Here is an 18,174-nt window from a genome sequence, read left to right as displayed (position 1 = left end):
AGAAACCAAAAAAGACTCATTGTTTTAACCTTTCCCCACAATAGCATGCTCCAGTCATGCTAGAAACAAGGTGCTTTGAAGTACAAATGTTTTATTGCAATGTTTCATTATTTACAGTACCGTCCACTTTGTCCCTGGGTGCTACCAAAGTGCAAAGCCATTTGAAACAGAAAAGCTAAATGATAGTAACTCAACAGCGAAACGTGATTGTACCTTATGGTCGTACTGCCCTGCCTCTTCCCTGGTACTGCGTGCAGAGAAGTTTGCTGCTCTCCCTCGTCACTTGGAACAAACTTTGGTCACAAAGGATTGTCAGCTGTCGGTCTGTTCGTGGTGATGCAGGAACAGCAATGTGCAGTCTTTCCAGCTGGACGTTACTTGGAATACAGGGCTTCTGAATGCGTAACAACAGAACCTTGTACACAACACTGTCAAGTTCATATTTCAATTTTTCGTGTAAGTACTGGTTTATTTCCAATTCTTTTTGTTGCTGATTCTCTTTGGCTTATAGAAGCTTTAAGTCATCTGTTTTGAGGCTTAACTATCTTAAAAGAGCCTGTACCTCTAGAATTACCACTGAGTTGCTACTGGCTACTGAAAATGGACATGTCATCTCCTAGAACTGCATTTAAAGGTCTTTACAGAATACTGCAACTTTTACCGTACGTTTCCATTTTGTATAAAAATGGTGACTCGGACACCTCTGAAGCTGACATTTTCACACACTGCCATCTTAAAGTAGGACAAATTACACTCGTTACTTCAGGAATGACCCCTCAACAGAAACTTGCCTTTGGGGGGGTAGTTACTACAAATTTTATTTGAAGACTTGAGAATCCCAGTATTCTAGTGGGTAAGCTCAGGTCAAGAATCTTTTCAGCTTTCTAACGAGTATATTAGCTTGAGAAAGTACATTGAAAGACAGGTTTCAGACCAAGTACCTGCTATTTCCACTGCTGCCAGCAGTCCCTTCGGACATGGGCAGTGAACTTCTCTGCTCCACTTCTCTTAGTGTGCAACAGGGATGTCGTTACCTTCTAAAACTTGAGACGCTTTGTGTTACAAAGCTCTTACACAATTAGGAAATGTTTAAGACTACATTCCCGAAAATAAGTTACATTAAATGGCACTCGAGTCCTTCAGAAAATGCGTAGCAGGGCTGTTGGGTAAGGCTCAGCAGTACTAACTGCTGCTCTCTCTCCTCACCCCATGCCTGGTTTACAGTTCAATAATGAGTCCCTGTACCAGTTGCCTCAAATGATTCTGAAATTACAGCTTCTCAAAAATGGGATGATTGCAGCTCTTGGCAGGTTTTCTCCTGTGAGTTATACTTTTATTCCATGTTTTCACAGACTTTTCCGTATCACTACTGATAGAAAGCCACCAAAAGCTTTACAGTTGCAGGAGGTAACATCTTCACAAAGAAAATGTATTGTTTGCATTTCTTAACCTACCATACAAAACACGGTGTTTAAAAGCTCCGCAGTGCCTCCCTTCCTATCGTTCCTCTGGAATTTGGAGGAGGCAGCAGAGCTCACATGCAGTCAACAACATTGCTGGATCCTTGGCCCACGTCCCGGATCTGGCTGCTGAGACAAGAGCACACAGCCACGCCTGCCCCTGCCCTGCAGTGTGACACAGGGCCGACGAGTTCCCACCTAAAGAAGATGGCAGAGGAAAAAAAAAAGAAAAATAAGTTCCTGTTCTTTCTGAGCAAGCGGAAAGTATTTCTTTTCTGTGTCTGAAATTCTATTATACAGCCTAGTTATATAGTCTGTGCAAAATATACCTTGCTAGTTTATGCTCATTATTTGTCTGGTAAATTTAGTGCAAAATCGGGTTGAAACAACCAGAAGAATGTAGATTCTTATTGAGCGAAAGGAAGAGAACAAAGGACGGAAAGAAGGAGGAGGAGGTAGTGCTCTAATATTTACAAGAAGAACCTAATGGCATAAGCAGCACTCCTGCATCGCTAGTCATGGATATTACTCAATTATTACCAGGAAACAATAGATAGACTCCTGCTGCGCACTACTTCTATTATGTTGCGTTTTCATATAGGCAGTTCAGTTTGATCTGAGTATTATCCTAAATATCCTCATCTTTTGCACAGCTCAGTAGGATTTTGATGACCAGAGGTGCTAAGACCTACCAGCTGCATTTTGTTCAAAGTCCTGTGTTCTGCCTTGTAAAAGCAGATGGGAAAAGCAGTTCAGTTCCTCAGATGGCCTCAACTTGGGAGGAAACAGTCACTTACCACAAGGGCTACGGAGCCAACTCCTCCCCTGGGAGCGTTCATTGGGGCGACTGCACTCCATCGATCAGAATCAATGTCATATCTTTCCACATCGCTGAAGCAAGTGTTGTCATCTAAACCTCCTATTGCGTAAATGGGGCCACCAAGGGAGGCAAGAGCAATTCCTCTCCTAAGAAAACCACAGGATCAACACCTCAGTGCAAGTCCTTAAGGAAAAGGAATGGGAAAGACACATCAAGTGCAATGTTACCTGACTGGTACCTGTTTCAAACTATGGGGGAAAAAGTAATGAAAATGTTAAAAGTGAAGTTTATAATAAATAATGACCAGTAACTGCGGCTGGCCCTCTGTACACCTGCATCAGTCTTGCAGCTTTATCCTGAAAGTCTTTCGTATGTTTGCATCCTCCCGTGAGAGGGGCTCTAGAGTTTTATCTTGACTTCACCTCAGCTTTCCCAGGCACCTCTACGTTATTGTGTGATCCATGAACAGGACTGTTGCAGCTAGAATATTTCTAGACTGCAAAACGACAAAGCTCCTGTTTAAAGAATAAAGGCAGGGGGACGCGGAATACTGTTTTGACTGAATGTCACCCAAGACCCAAGTCTTCTAATTACACGCTTAGATATATGAGGTTAGCTTAGCTATGTGATTTCTTGGTACTGAATTTTACGCCTCCTATTTTGTTTTATTGAAGAACCACATTTTGTTTTATGGAGAACCAAAACCTGCTGGTTCTAACTTTGCTGGTATAGCTGCTGCTACAATCTGGGAATGATTTTTTTGGGGGGTGATATTAATACATATTAAAAGCAAGCCTGTGCTGGATATTAGATGAGTGAACTCTAGAAAGATTTAGTTACAATTTCTTCCATTCTCTTCTTTTTTATTAAGTCTGTGTTAAAATAGTTGTCAGATTTTTTTCTACTGAATCTACAATTATGAGAATACAATCAGTATTACAAAATGCAAAGTATGGTCTAGACTCATTAGAAGCATTAAGTTTCTGCTTTAAGTACCAAGACAGGTGATTCACCATTTCACTGAGAACATTCTTGCCTCATTACACAGAGGGCAGGTGCGAAGATACCAAGGCAGGAGCAAGGGATGCACAGTCTTTCTACAGAACACACACTGGGGAGATACCCTGACCTTATCTTGCATTGCCTCACCAGGTAACGTAGATGGCATCAATGGTGGCAGTTTTTTCTCAACTAAGTATTCGGACACCATGTCCATGAATGGGAGGAATGGAGCGTAGCCAAGGCACAGCAGCCCTTCCATTTACCAAGGTACTGAGTAAGAAATGTCACAGAAATCTAGGGCTGATGCTTGCAGAGAATATGCCCTGTGGTGGTGGCAGTAGGGAGGAGTAAGAAGCTCCTTCTGGGAGTCTGGGTCTTTTACTTTGATTATGTCACAGCTACAAATAGCTTGAGGACTTAGCCGTGTTCAGTAGTTCACTCCTGCTTGTACATGATGCTTTTAGAAACAACAAATAACAAAACAGAATGTAGAATTCAAGAGGTTGATTTAAATGACAGCGGAAACAAAAAATTACCCATCTGTGACTCCTTAAAAGAATCCTAAATGTCAAAAGGCAAGAAAAAGCCTCAATCTGACTTTAAGTGTTTTAGTGCGTCTGGCCTTTTGTGGCAAAAACATAGGCAGCATGAAGGTTTCCTGGGCATGAAGAATTTCACTGTGCATGTTCACTGGCAGTCATCTTGCTCATTCTTAAAAAGCGCAAAAAACCCACAGAAGTCTATCAGTTTCAAGTTCTTTATCGGGCATAGCAGAAATGCCCTAGATACGGGAATGTAAGCACAGCTGGAGTAGAAGAGCTCTCTGCTCCAGAAGCCAGGCCCCCAAGAAAGAAAAGAATAGTGACAAAAGAAAGCCAAAGTGTAAACGTAACCAATGTTACCAGCCAGGGCCTCTCCCTAGAGAGAGAGAGATATTATGCAGTTTTGCACTGAAATAGTATGTTACACACAACGTTGTGTTTCTGAAAATATGTGATGTATGCAAGTATGTGATGCAAATTTGTATTTGCTTTACAGCTAGTAAATAAAGGTGTTTGATAGCATAAAGCCCCAAAATAGGAAAAAAAAAAAACAACAACAAAACTAAAAATAGCACAGTTTGGAAACCCAAATAAAGACAGGACAGACATGGTGTTTTTCAGCGTCAGCAAGAAATTATTTATCGCAGACTAGGACTTAAAATTTGGATCACGTACCTCTTTGTGTTCATTGATGCCTTCATCATCCACTTGTTTGTGAGAGGATCAAATACTTCCATGCTTCCTAAGTGTTCGTTTCCATCATGTCCACCTACTGCGTAGACTTTACCCGAAACACATATGCATCTTTTGATACAGAGATTGCTTGGCAACACTTCAGTTTTCATTTATGCAATATCCCTGCCTATGTGGAGACAACAAGCTCAAATAAAGGTTAAAGTCTTCAAATGTTTTCAATATCAAGATTTTAGTAAGTACAGACTTTATATTTTTATATGCTGTACTCAACCAGAGATCTGTTTCTAACTTGGACTTTTATACAAAGCTTGAGATATGTAGACAAAAAAATCTTCCCATCACTTGAGTACTGCAGGTCAGATCAGTTTTGGACATTTATATCAGTCTCTCCAGATTTTCGGGGGGGGGGGGGGGGAAATCTCTGTTCTGCTGCAGCAACACAGGAGCTACCGTTTACAAGGAGAAGTTGCATCATGGGTGCTAAGCTGCTCTGGACTGCACGGACCTGGTTTGAGAAGATGGAGACCCAAAAATAAAGGTAGGTCTGTTCTTGGAAGATTTATGGTCTTAGTGACTTGCCTGTATGGAGTTAAGTGTGAAGGGAGCTAGTATGAGTACTAGCAAATTCTCGGTGACTCTGCTGTGTAAGGCTATTTTTTTGTAAATGGGTTAAAAAAAAAATTAAATCGCCTGTTAAGAGAAGAGGCTATGTACCGTTCATAGAATCATAGAATAGTTGGGGTTGGAAGGGACCTTTAAAAGGTCATCTAGTCCACCCCCCCTGCAATGAGCAGGGACATCTTCAACTAGACCAGGTTGCTCAGAGCCCTGTCCAACCTGACCCTGAGCGTTTCCAGGGATGGGGCATCTACAACCTCTCTGGGCAACCTGTTCCACCACCCTCATTGTAAAAAATGTCTTCTTATATCTCGTCTAAATCTTCCCTCTTTTAGTTTAAAACCATTACCCCTTGTCCTATTGCAACAGCCCCTATTAAAAAGTCTGTCCCCATCTTTCTTACAAGCTCCCTTTAAGTATTAAAAAGCTACAGTAAGGTCTCCCCAGAGCCTCTTGCAGGCTGAACCACCCCAACTCCCAGTTCACAGTAATATCTTTTCAGTAAGCATGCTCTCAGATTGTTTCCGAATCACAAACCCCTTCGTGGGGAAGAAGCCTTACTAAATTGAAGAATATCCAACAGGTAAGCCATTGGAAGACAGATTTATTTATTAAAAGTACCGATTCCACCAAAAGGAGCAAACAAGTGCCTTTAGAATAGCATTACTGACCTCCCACAGAGATCACACCCACGTGCCTTCTCCTGCTGTTCATTTCAGGGCCGAAGAACCAGTTGTTCTTACTGATAGAGTAACATTCAATGCTGCGAAATGGGTCACCAGATCCACCTCTACCACCGACACAAAACAACACACCTGAAGAAGACAAAACAGGTTTCCAGAAAAATAGCAGGAAGATGGGGGATAAAGTTGTACAGCAGAGTGAACTGAAACTTATGTAGTTCGGGAGAAGTCATATTTCACTTCAGGGGGCACAGTCATTGCCCTGCGTAACTGGGTGCTGGATTTTGCCTTTGCTTGGCATGCTGTTATGGCAATTAACTATCTATGCTGATGCAAAACCAATGCATATTTTAAATATGCTTTTTGTGATTTTTTGCTCAGGGAGATAAACATTGTTAAATATAAAAATGTAAAAATTCGGATTTGCAGTCTAATATTCATCACTCACTTTTGGTGTAGGTTAGCCAAAGAGTTTAAAAGTTAGCTCAACCTTCTCGTGCCAAAAGATAAGTGTCCACTGTTGTCGGTATAGCTGTGAGCATGCTGCCTGGTCACAACATACTTAACAGTTCTAGCTTTAATACAGATAGAGCCAATCAGGATAAATAAATAATGCTTTAAAGAAAGAAAATGACAGCTAAAGTTCTGCTAGGACAATGCAGCACACTAGCTAATTACCAGAGAGGTACACAACGGCTTTCCCAGTTTTGCATTAAGTCATTAATAACCATTTCTACCAAGCTACCTAACCCTGCACAGACGCACCGCCTTTTCTCCACACCACTCCCTATGGGATAATCAGACACACATTTAATTACCAGCAGTCTGCTTCCTTGGTGTTGTGCGAATGGAGTACTCAAAGTCTGGCACTGCCCTGCTGCTCAGGTGAAGGTGGTAGTTTCTTGCTTCATCCAGCAAATCCCTACATTTTAGATTCTGCTTGACAATCTCTTCCTTTGCCACAACACCCATAAGGAAACAAATGGGCAAGAGAGGCAGCCGTACCTGACAGAAATGAACACAGTTGGAGTAACTGGCTGAACTGACTGAGTCTCACCATTTACAGTGACGCAAGCATAACAGATGGCAGCTTCTGAGCCAGCTGCCAGCCCCACGCTCTTCACTAAAAAGGGAGGCGTTCATACTTTTTTTCCAGAATAACAGCGATACGAACAGTTCTTTTTAGTGACAAACGTTTGCTACAACCCTTTGCATTTAAGCAGCGGTGGAGAACTGCCCCTTGGCCCAGGCTGAGCGGAGGAAGAAGTGCCGCTGCCTGTACTGCAACTGCACCTGCCTGATGTGATGCAGGCAGCATCCGTGACTGTACCAGGATAGCCCGTGTCAGGTTAGTCTGCTGAGGGGGTGAATTTTCAGCTCATTGCTATGCCAGTATAAGAGGGCTTTTGCTAGAATGGCTGATTTTCTTTGGGTGGCAAGTCAAAGAGGAAACACTATCAGCATGAACTAAGTGTCTGTCTATTAAGGAGGTATTGATAGTGCAGTAACACCTTTCTCTAGTGTGGACTTGACAGACTACAGGATTAAAAAAACCCCAACGTTGAGAGCTAATTGTTTCCTTCCCCAAATCCTTCCTGTGGTTCCCTAGCAGAGAGCTGGTGAGCAGGCTGAGGAAAGAAAGGCTCCTTCTGGGTAAGGCTATAGGTGGTCACTGCCCAGAGCAATCCCCAGCGACAGGGCACATCTGAAATAAGGTCAGCCTCTCCAAGGCTGCCTTGAAATGTCTTCCTCCCCACAGTCACTTATTTCAGCAAACCGTTCATTTGTCCTTTTGAGAGAAACAGTGAGGAATATGAAGTACAATCGGGTGCAAAGGTGGGACAGGTGTTAGCAGGGGGGACTGAAGCAAACCAGCATCTGACTTCCTAAGGTTTGGAATCGATGCTGTCAGGCGCCTCCCAGTTAGCTCAGCAGCAATTGTGAAGTCCAGTATCTCCAGTGCTTCTCAGAGCAGCAAAAGGGTGCTGTTACATGGCTGACACATGTCCCTGCCTTGAAGTAAGCAAGTGTTTCTACCAGTTCTTCCTTACCCGCTTGCTTTCAGTCCCACTTCTTCCTTTACTTTGGCCTGTCTTGGTTTTGGCCGATTAAAAGCACAGCCATAGCCCTGCTCATAGACTCATGAGGCAAGTGATGCGGTAAGAGCATAAGGCTGACAAATTCAGAACCTCATGATGACAGCGCAACCCCTAAGGCTGATTATGATGTGGATAATAACTATCGCGAAGCCCAGGCATGTTTTCTGCTAGCAATAATGTCCAAATCACCTGATGGCTCCGTATACTCTGGCAAATAACCCATATTTACAGGAAGGGGTTTACTTTTTCATTGTTTCATTCTAGACTGGTTACCATGAATAAAACAAAGATGTTAATCTCATCTACTTGTACACCTGGGTAATAATGAAGGTTTTTTTAAATCTCAAATTATATTGCCTATAAATTTAATTATAGTGTACTAAAGAAGGAATTTTTCTACCAAAACCATCATGCTAGTCTAGACGAAACTGAAAGTTTTGGGAAGACAGTTAATAAACAGTTGTGATCTTTTACCAGGAAAGGTGAAAAATGATGCATGAAGACAATGACAGCAGTATTCTAGTGGACCTCTCTTTACTCACATGATGCCAATATTAGCACTTCTGCTGAATGCAAAACATTCAAGCTGGAGTTCAGTGACAACTGAAATGGCACAGTTGATCCTACCTGCTAAGATTCACAGGGCATTTTGCAGTGCACAGCATGTACCACCCTCCTCCCCAGCACAGGTTCTCTATACCTGTCTCAAATACTGTATTTTAAATTCCCATAATCAACGCATACGGAGCTTGAATAACTGACGTACCTAACGCTTTGACAGGAGGAGGTCCGATGGGTGTTTAAATAAGTTCAGCTAAGTGACCTTTTGATACCCGTATGTGTTTCTTTCAGAAGCAGTGGACTCTCATCAAGTCTAGATCATTAAACTGCTAACTCCTACAGGTAACCAGCAGTGCTAGCCTAGTGAGCATTAAATGGTCTAGCATATGTTTCCTAGCCTGCTTATAGGGCTAACATGTCTTGGTCTTTTGTTAATTAAATATAGGAACATTCTAGAAGTAGCACAACTTGATATGACACATCTCCGTTACAGTTTTACTCTCCTAGACACGTAAAAAGCTCCTCAACAGCTTTGCTCTCTTTTCTTAAGTACAAACACTTACCAGCAAGGGAAGTGAGTGTTTCAGGCTGTAGTAGTATCAAACCAAGTGAAGTGATGGCTTTATGTACTCTACTATGTGTAAATCTAAGAATTTTCTGCTCTAACACAGATGCAGCTTTTTGTTGGCTCCCCACTCCCCAGCCACGAGCATGTAGTGAGTACTCATCTCACAAGAGAAACTGAAGAATATGACTTCTTCCTGATATTCTACTGTTAACTCACAACTGCGAATACCAGAGGAGGTGCCAACTGCCGAGAACAATTTTCATCATGAGATCTACCCAAGGACAAACAGTTGATTAGACAACAAAACCAGTGACAAGACAGGCACACGGCGCCTCAGCCTGCCCTACCTGTGCAAGTATTTCATCCAGCCACGTCGCATGATGCTGTGGATTGGCTAGCAGCCACTTGATAGCAGCGTTGTAAACTTGCTTTTCGTTTTCAATATTCAGGTCACTGGAGGACAGGAGTTTATGGAGGTGCTGTGGTGACACACTCACAAAGTCTTCGCACTCCACCACTTCTGTAAAGTGTTCGCAAGCATACTGATCAGCCATGTCCATCAAGTCAATGCGGTTGTGACTCTCCGCAAATGCCCTGACTGCCAGGCAGTTGGAGGGATGGAAGTGCAGCTTCATGTATTCACAGCACGCCTTTGCTACCAGTTCCACCTGAAGAATGCAAGCAGCGTACAAGAGAGGCTGGACGTTATCCACTGTCAGAGTAATCCGGGAGGAGTACACAAACTTCACCAGGTCTTCTATTGCATCACCATCAAAGTCCCTGATCTCAATCAATGTCTGCTTGGCTTCAGCCATTTCCGAAAGAAACATGGCTCTAAAGTAAGGTATAACACAAGCTAGCACCAGTTTGTGGCAGGAGATAAGCTTTGGACCAACCTGAAAAAAAAGAAGAAAATAACCCTCAGTCTTTCACTGGAATGTCAGTTTTGGCTACGATAGGACGGACAGTTAAGCCGAAATAAGAATCCTGAACTCAATATGCATTGAGCTACTGTATTTTGTTCAAGCAAAATAACTCCATCTGCCCTGTACTTCTGACATCAGATCAATGTATCCCAAGCAGGTCTGAGTTGTAACTTGGTCACCAGAGTAGGGCAAAGCCGTAACACAAAGAAGCAATAGCACTGATGCACTGAACTTGCTTTTCTTTAAGAGGCGTGTCCTATTTCTTAAATGAAACATCCTTAGGAACCTTCTAGATGCATCTTGGAGACAGGAGGAGACTGACAGGACCAAAACAAGCAAGAGTTCCCTGGAAGTGTAAGCTAAAGATGCTATATCTGACCTCTGAATGAATAATACGTGGTGCTTTTCAAAACCCTTGTACAGCATTTCAACCTCTCTCATTTTTCCTCTTGCTTTTTTATGTTCACTTTTGTAACTTAAGTAGGTTGTCTCGGAAGCTTATATCTCAATGATAATAGTGACTTCTTCAAAGGGAATGTTAAACAAAGCAAAGGTGGTGAATACCGGTAGTTGAGGATTAATTTGAAGTTAAGAGAACCAAAATATCAAGATTTTTCCCCCTAGCTAACTATAAAAACATCTTAGTATAGGAATTTGTCAAATCTGGCATAGTAGAAATTAAGTTTTCAGCAGGAAAAGGTATTCCTTCTTATAAACTATGTAAATATCCTGTGATCCGTAATATCTGTGAACTAGTTTGTGATTTTGGAATAAGTAAGATCTTTCTCTTAGGTATCTTTTGAAGGAAGAATACTTACCTTGCTTACAGCACCATCAGTGAATATTCTAGGCACGTGTGATATTACTTTAACCTGCCTGGCCCAGTGCAGCCAACAGCCTTGTCACTGCACAGGACGAGGAGCTGGCAACAACCCTGTGACCTACAGCAGAAATGAGTATGACTTCCTGCTTTTTCTCCAGTACCGATGCCTGAGGAGTTCTAAATTTAGCATGGACGCTTTCCAAATATCCCAGAAGAAAGTCAAGTCTGCTCCTAGACATGCGACTTACATTTTTATTGTAGAATAATTTTTTTGTTACTTCAGCCAGTCCACTTCCTCCAACACCAGAGTCCATGAGCAGAAATCACTGAACTACAGCAATCATCAACTCTTAGCATAAAACGAAGAATGAATGCATAATAAATTAACCAGAAAACATGAAAACCAAAGTTTCATAGCCAGCGTAAGAGAGGAACACGCTACTAAATACCGTCTCCAGAGACTTTGTCTTAAAACCTTACAAATCCATTTGCTTTCCTTGCCAAAATCTAACAGAACTCCTGCTTGTAAGCTGGATCAGTAACTCCATGCTTTCAAACAGTATTTCATTTTTTCTTGTGGACTTCATAATCTTCCACAAAACGTGTGGATGCATGGCCTAAATCTCACTGAGGTGGCTTTCATGAGTTCTAGGCACACAGAGCTGAAACTTAAAATATGCTACTGAACTGGAAAAAAATTTGCTCTTCCCCTAATGCTTAAGTTTGTTTTTTGGTTTTTTTTCCAAATAAAAAGCTGGACTTAAATCTTAACCTAACTGAAGCTCACAGTAGCAGGAAGAGTAAAATACTCGAGTGGCAGAAGCAGAAAAAACCTTCTCCCCATTGTCTGTGGTATCCCTGATTTGTCTTTCAGCCCTGGGAAGGCTATGATGTTAGTATGGCTACAATTCCTTTAGTCCGAGCTGTATAAAACTTAGACACCTTAAATATCTTCAGCTAAGCTGGGTAAACAGTATAAAATAAAAGCTAGCAAGCAGGAGCAAACTTGCTCCTCATTGTCATGCTTTAATTATCAATCTGTTGGATTAATAAGGTTGCTAGATAAAAGGAAATCATTTTCATTCCAAGATTTTTCTGTAAGTGTAAATTCTTGTTCTCTAATTGTGTAGAAGCTTTTTATATTTTGCTTACATTTGCATAAATGCATAAAACACTTAAGGATTGCTTTAGCTTTTTAAGAGACCGAGGAAAGCTGAGTAATAAGTATGTACAAAATACCCATCGGGGTCAGATCAATAGTTTGTCTATGGCAGCAGTGATGAGAGATGCTATTTAAGGACCAAAGAAACACGGTTGTGTGTGGGCCGTGTCGCTTTTGTTCCTCTGCCATCCACAGCAGTGAGATCAGGAATGTTGGAGGATACATCCTTGCCTTTTCTTTTTCTTGTCTTTTTTTCAAGAAGCGTGGGCAACAAGTTCACAAACAATGGCTTTTCCTAAAGGTACCTGCGTAGGGTTCTTGACTGTGGGTCTTTTTTCCCTGCTTTCTCCTCCCACCTTCCCCAAGTAAGGTTATAGGTAGTATTTATAACATGTAATCAAATTGTTAGGTACTACCAGTACCTAATGTCTCATCATTTTTTGTGTTGGGTTTTGTTTTTTTTTTCCAAACAGGAACATGAACAGAATTTAACTGCATTTTAGGATTTGACTCCTGATGGGCTGGATTTTGTCTTGGCATGAATTTTTGAAGATGGACACAGTGCAAGAAGAAACAGCCAATGGCTTCAGAATCCATGGTTCCAGAGCAGGCAAAACAACATCTGATAAAGGGAAAAAGGCGGCAGCAACAGCAGCAGCAGCAGCAGCCTAGGTCTTCCAACAGTGACGGTGAAGATGACATCTTTGTATTTGAAGCAAATGAGGCTTGGAAGGATATTCAGCTCTCTCCTTCAGTTCTTTGAAGCTGGAGAGCTCTGCGATGTTACACTAAAGGAGATATTGTCACACATCCATTGCATTTAACAGCCTGAAGATTAAGCTATGAATACGTATGCTGGAGGTGGCTGTGAATTTGGGCAGGGGTATGGAAAGCATAGAATACCTGTTGGATCTGAGGCATCTCTATCTAGGTGTTTGTATTTTTTTTTTTTATTTAGGAAGTTTACAACAGAAATGTAAACATTTAAGATGCTAACAGTCCAAGAGAGGACGTGCATGACTTCGACCTCACCCAAATTGCCTTCTAAGCAGGTTCCCACAGTTGATCAGTATGTAACTGTGCAATTTCAGCTCCTTGTAGCCTCGACTTACTGCTCACCAGGCAGGTTACACTTGTGTTGATAACACACACTTTTAAAAAGGGTAGAGAAATTGTGTGTTGAATCAGAGATAGAAAAAACTCCAAATTATCCTTTATAATTTAATATCCCACCCTTTTTTTATTTTTACATTGCAAGACCACTCACTTTAACGCCTTCATCTGAAAATGAAGATGTAATTTGAGTCTGCCAGGAGTACCGGTTGCTTAACTCAGCCATCCCTTTGTTAGCGCAGACTGATGAATGACAAAGGCTGTAAGAAAGCACTCCTGTAACGCAAATAAGTAGTGGATTGTTCCTTTACCTTCACTACCTACATTCTCTTAACATAGTTGAATGCTAGAATTTTATAAGTGAAAAGACTGTTTTGTGCTTTCTGATCGGAATTTTGAAAAATACCTCCTCTTTATGGGGAATACTCTATCTTTTGTGGCTGAACAACTGCTAAAAATCTTGAAGTGATTGGTAACTTTTAATAATCCCTGTAATACCTGCTCTCGTCCCTCCAATGCAAATAGTGCAGCATATGGGAAACAGATGAGTGACCTTTCTGTGAGAGTGTGAAGGATGACACTTTTTGACTTGATTAAAGTGTTTGCTTGCTCTGCTGTTTACCTTGATCTGGGGAAGATCCCTCTGATGGGGCACTGTAGCTCGCTACCCTCTTCCTTTAACACAAGGATCGTCTCAGTGGCCTTTCCCTTTTCAGCGGTTATGCTGATTGCTGAACATTTCCATTGAATCTCTTGTTTATAGGCAAGAAGCTGGTCTTGGATGCACTTTGCTCATTTTAACTACTCAGCCCTTTGGTTATTTTTCATTCCGATTTCCTTTGATAGGAATGGTTGGGAAAGGATGTGTAAACGACATGTGCTTTCAAAACACATGCGTTGCTAGTAGATAAGCCGATCCATCGAAGTGAAGTGGTGTTCCCTGTGGCCAGGTGGCGAGTCAGTGCGTGGAAACAGTGCAGGTCCTGCTGCAGAGCATCCCCAGCACCTAATTCTGCCAGGGGCATGGGAAGGAGGGCCCTGCTGCTGCGTCCTCTCCCACCAGGCACAGCCTGGGCATGGGGCAGGTGGGTTCTGTCAGGGGGCATCGCCGCTCGCCCTGGCTGTGCAGTTACTCTCGTCCCCACGTGCCTGAGGAGCAGGAGGCGTTCACTGTGCTTGTCCCAGCCCCTGCGCCTTGCCCAGCGGTACCCACACTGCTGATGCGTGGTGTCGCACGTGTGCAGGAGGGTGTCCTGCCAGGAGCCGCTCAGTGGTTTTGCTGATACATTAAAAGCAGATTTATGTGTTTGCACAGGCTGCAATGTCTGCTGTTTGTTATATAACTGGCAAATACCAGCATTGCCTTCGTTTTGTGCTCTTCCCCAGAGCTTTGTTGTGCCTGGGCTCGGGAGCCTGGTTGAAGGCAGCTGTGGGCGCTGCTACGGCTGTTGCCTGGTTCCCTTCAGGTGGCACTGCTGGAGTGCCAGGGCACCAGCAAAGAGATGGCCTCCTTTCAGAGGTCCTCATCACACTTGCGCTCGGGAGTCCTGGCCCATGCCAGGTGGGCACGTATGTGGTGGTCACTGCCTGGGCTCCAGTGAAACGGGTGGGGGAAGTACAGGGGCAGTCCCTTGATCGAGGTCATCTGCAGACTTTTCCAGAAATCACCATGTTGTTCCTACTCAGCAGTACGTTCAAGGTTTTGTTCTGAACTGCGCAAGTTACAATTGTATGCTTTTCTATTTTTTAATATCAGTTGATGTTCCCACGAGCCCAAGAGCTGGCATTCAAGGGTCTGGTGTGTGATTCCTCCACTTAAAACCACCTCTGCTTTGCCCTCTCCAAGCTTAGGGCTTTGTACTGGCTTCTTTTTCTGCTGAAAGCACATGAGTTCGTAGAAGAACGTGAGCCACGAAACAAGAGGAATCCTGCCAGCTGAACGAGCACCACTGTTGAATGAGCTGTTTCACTTTCCTTCTTTCTAATCTTTCTTAGAATGTATCTTCTACTAAAGACTTGAAAAGAACAGGCTTTGTAGAAGTGCATTATTAACTGGCCTTCTGATGGGGCCTTTAATTCTTACTAGGATTTTATTATTAATGGGCTTTCATGAAATTTATAGAACTGTTGGTAAGCCAGTGTTTAATGAGTGCATCTGTGTCTCATGTCAGTTGGTAAAAACAAAACAAACTCATGCTGCTTCCCTCTTTTTTTGTTGTAGCAAACCTTCCCCAGTGATGTCCACTCCAGTGAAGAAATTTTGAAGGTAGGTGCTCTTAAATAATCAGTCTCTGTGGTTGCTTATATTTTGCATGCATTAAACTAGCGTGTGGGGAAAGAATGTCATTCTGTTTCTGTTCTGTCAGTGGATGTTGTAGTCACTAAAAGTGGTGTATTTTGGGATATGCCGTGGAGAAGTAAAGATAAAAGCTTCAGATACAGGTGGAGTTGGAAGACCAATAATGGTCTTCCTATCAGTATGTAAGTGTAATGCAGTGTGGTGCAGTTCAAGAGCAAGACTGACAAGTCACCTGAAACAGCCAGAGCTGCTCCTTTGTCGAGTCAGGGGGTTGCCATTATTGAGTGTGTTTCCTCCAAAGGGGCTGGACATGCTGCCTGCTGTCCATACTGCCAGCCCCAGCAGCATGGCCCTGAACAGGAGCACGCACCTGCATCCGTCCCACCTGCCTGCGCAGGGCACTGCTGCTGCACTGTTTCTTCTTCACTGTAATTATAGTCCATTCGTGCAAAGCTAAGGCAGCTCTGATGCAAAACCGTCTCCGTAACTTTGTGTTAGAGTCGGCTCTGTGAGCAGTGTGCAGGCTTCCAGTAGCTGGCTCTGAGTACATGTCACCCATTCACTGTGCAGGGTGTGAAAATGCACTGGGACCTTTAATAAAGGTCTTCAGTAAAAAACACTTTAATAAAGTAAGAAATGGCTGGTCGTTCTGATACTGAGAAGACAGTTCCTTGATGTCAAATGCTGTTCTGAGACACGGGAGTCCTAACAGGTGTTTGGTTTCTGTGATTCGCTTCCCTCACTGTTGCTTCAGGTTGCTTCAGATCCTGATGCCTTTATTGCTCTCGAGAAGCTGTTCTTGAGGCAGTGTTGTAGCTGAAAGGTAGTTGTGCACAGGTGCTCACTAGCTGCTGTGCACTGGTTGGTATTGCAGCACAAGTACTCCTCCTGGAAATACTGCATCATTTTGTGTTTCACAAGACATCCTGTCTTCTTGCCTTGTGTGCAACGCATAACACTATTTTTGTAGCAACCACAGGGAAGCACTGACAAATGCATGAAGAGGTGTAGTGCAGTATATTGAGGAGTTTATAATCTACTGAAAGATTGGAGAGCTAGTCAGTGAAGCGAGCAATGAGCTGAACAGTGGGAGGGGAGAAAAGAGAAGGCAAGGGTGGTAACAGTGCCATCAAATAGTCACTCAGGTTAGTTGTAGGCTGCTTCCAAGTTTTGCACAGAAACCCCTGCAGATTGCTCTAATCCCTTCTTATAGAGCCAAAGGTAGCAATGTGGTTTCATTCCCTATGTATCTTTGCATTTCATGTTGTTCCTAATAGATAAGGAAACTAGGGACACTCCTAAACTTTCATATTTGTGCCTTGTTGAAAAAACGGCACTTGTAAATTATGGCACAGTAGACTTTCACGCTTCAGTCTATTTCATGCCAAAAGTACAAAGATGCACTTTGTACCGACACGTTTCTCATAATTTTTTTTTTTAAGCCCCTGAGCAAACTGCGTGTGGTGCATGCTCATCATGAGATGTGTTCCGCACGAACATAATTCCTAACTTTCATTCACCTGTTAGTGATGGTGGGTGAGAGTGAGGGCAGGGGAACAGGGCAGGAGAATTCCTGAAGACATAGCACATCGGGCAGTCTCTTTCTTTGGTTTGAAACTACGTCCCAGAGCTCTGCGTCAAAGATGTCTTGGTCAGTCGGAGCAAAAGCCAATAGTCTAGGCAGAATAGCGTGGGGAACGGCTGGCAGTCAGCACTCTCTGGCTGACGTCCTCACATTATGTGAAAACCCTTTTGGAGTGTTGTTGCTGTAAGGGGTTATAAGAACTTCTGTAACAGGAAAGTCCTGTGCTTTGAGGAACCCCAGAACTACTCATACAGGTTTTATTTACTTTTCCCTTTATTAACTGTGATAGCTGTAAGACTGAGGCCTAATCCTGCAAATACAATATGTACTTAACTCTCTACGAGCTTCACTAAGATTGCTCTTACTTGGGCAATGGGAGTATGCTTGCAGAAGAGGAGCAAGTCCTCTCCATGGTCTGGCTGCTGTGATCAAAGGAGGGTTTCTTGCTGTGGTACCAGCTCAGCTTTACAATCGGGTCAATAAGGACTTTATGGGAAGATCTGTATGAACCTCTTAAGCTTAAAAGCTCACCTGTGTGTATCAGCGAAAAATACTGTAAGCCGCTTCTCTCAATCTCTTTCCAGGAAATGACCCACTCATGGCCACCTCCCCTGACAGCTATTCATACGCCTAGTACAGCAGAGCCTTCCAAATTTCCATTCCCAACAAAGGTAAAACACCCTCTTTTTGCCAGGGTTTTTGATAAATTAGAGGAACTCTTTCCGGCTCTTGCATGTGTTTTCATCTGATGTTGTCCCTCTTTCATAGATAAAGGCTGTTAGGAGATATTATCTTTAGAAGTCAGATAAATTAAAGCACAATGGATCTTGAGTTGTATAACAGCTGCTTGCAATGTATCATTTTACTGAGAATTAGATCAGATTGTGCTTCTGAGTAATTGGTTTTGAGTGGGCTATATGGTAGTGTAACTGTCTTTCCTCTTTTTTATTTTTTTAAGCAAGATTTGTATTTTTAGAGTTGAAAGACGTTTGAGCCAGAGGGGGATGAATGAATTAATATTTCAATGACTTACACATTTGTTACAATTGTGGGCTTGAAATGTGACTGCTTTTCCGAAACATTTTAAGCATCTCATCTCTGTTGCCGCATAAAAACCATTTCATCTTTATTGCCAACAAAAATACTTGCTGACTGTGTTAAACAGAAGTGTTTGGCAGCTCTTATAATTTTTTTTTTAATATTTCTTCAAAAATGCA

At 42.6% G+C, this 18,174-nt stretch overlaps 2 protein-coding genes across 2 annotated transcripts in view; one reads left to right on the top strand and one right to left on the bottom strand.

The window, feature by feature from the left end:
* Positions 1–782: 782 nt before the first annotated feature.
* On the bottom strand, positions 783–10,110 carry LOC309671262 (kelch-like protein 8; the record flags this gene model as incomplete). The annotated part of the gene is made up of 8 exons (XM_082482468.1): positions 783–1,658; positions 1,935–1,972; positions 2,264–2,426; positions 4,500–4,618; positions 5,817–5,953; positions 6,640–6,826; positions 9,397–9,945; positions 10,102–10,110. The coding sequence occupies 8 exons, from the start codon at positions 10,108–10,110 to the stop codon at positions 1,535–1,537; spliced, it is 1,326 nt and encodes a 441-aa protein (XP_082338594.1). The 3' UTR covers positions 783–1,534.
* Positions 10,111–10,117: 7 nt separating this feature from the next.
* The window catches only part of LOC309671260 (AF4/FMR2 family member 1-like), a gene marked incomplete at its 5' end in the record, with an annotated part of 40,569 nt that continues 32,512 nt past the window's right edge, over positions 10,118–18,174 (top strand). The window contains one exon of the mRNA XM_082482466.1: positions 10,118–10,132. Within this exon, the coding sequence (XP_082338592.1) occupies positions 10,118–10,132 (15 nt within the window). The remainder of the gene's footprint in view (positions 10,133–18,174) is intronic.

This window comes from Vanellus vanellus (genome assembly GCF_965231255.1).
Source record: "Vanellus vanellus genome assembly, chromosome: 4".
NCBI classification, from domain to species: domain Eukaryota; kingdom Metazoa; phylum Chordata; class Aves; order Charadriiformes; family Charadriidae; genus Vanellus; species Vanellus vanellus.
The sequence above is the reverse complement of the archived record's forward strand: the minus strand, read 5'-3'. Positions and strand labels throughout refer to the sequence as shown.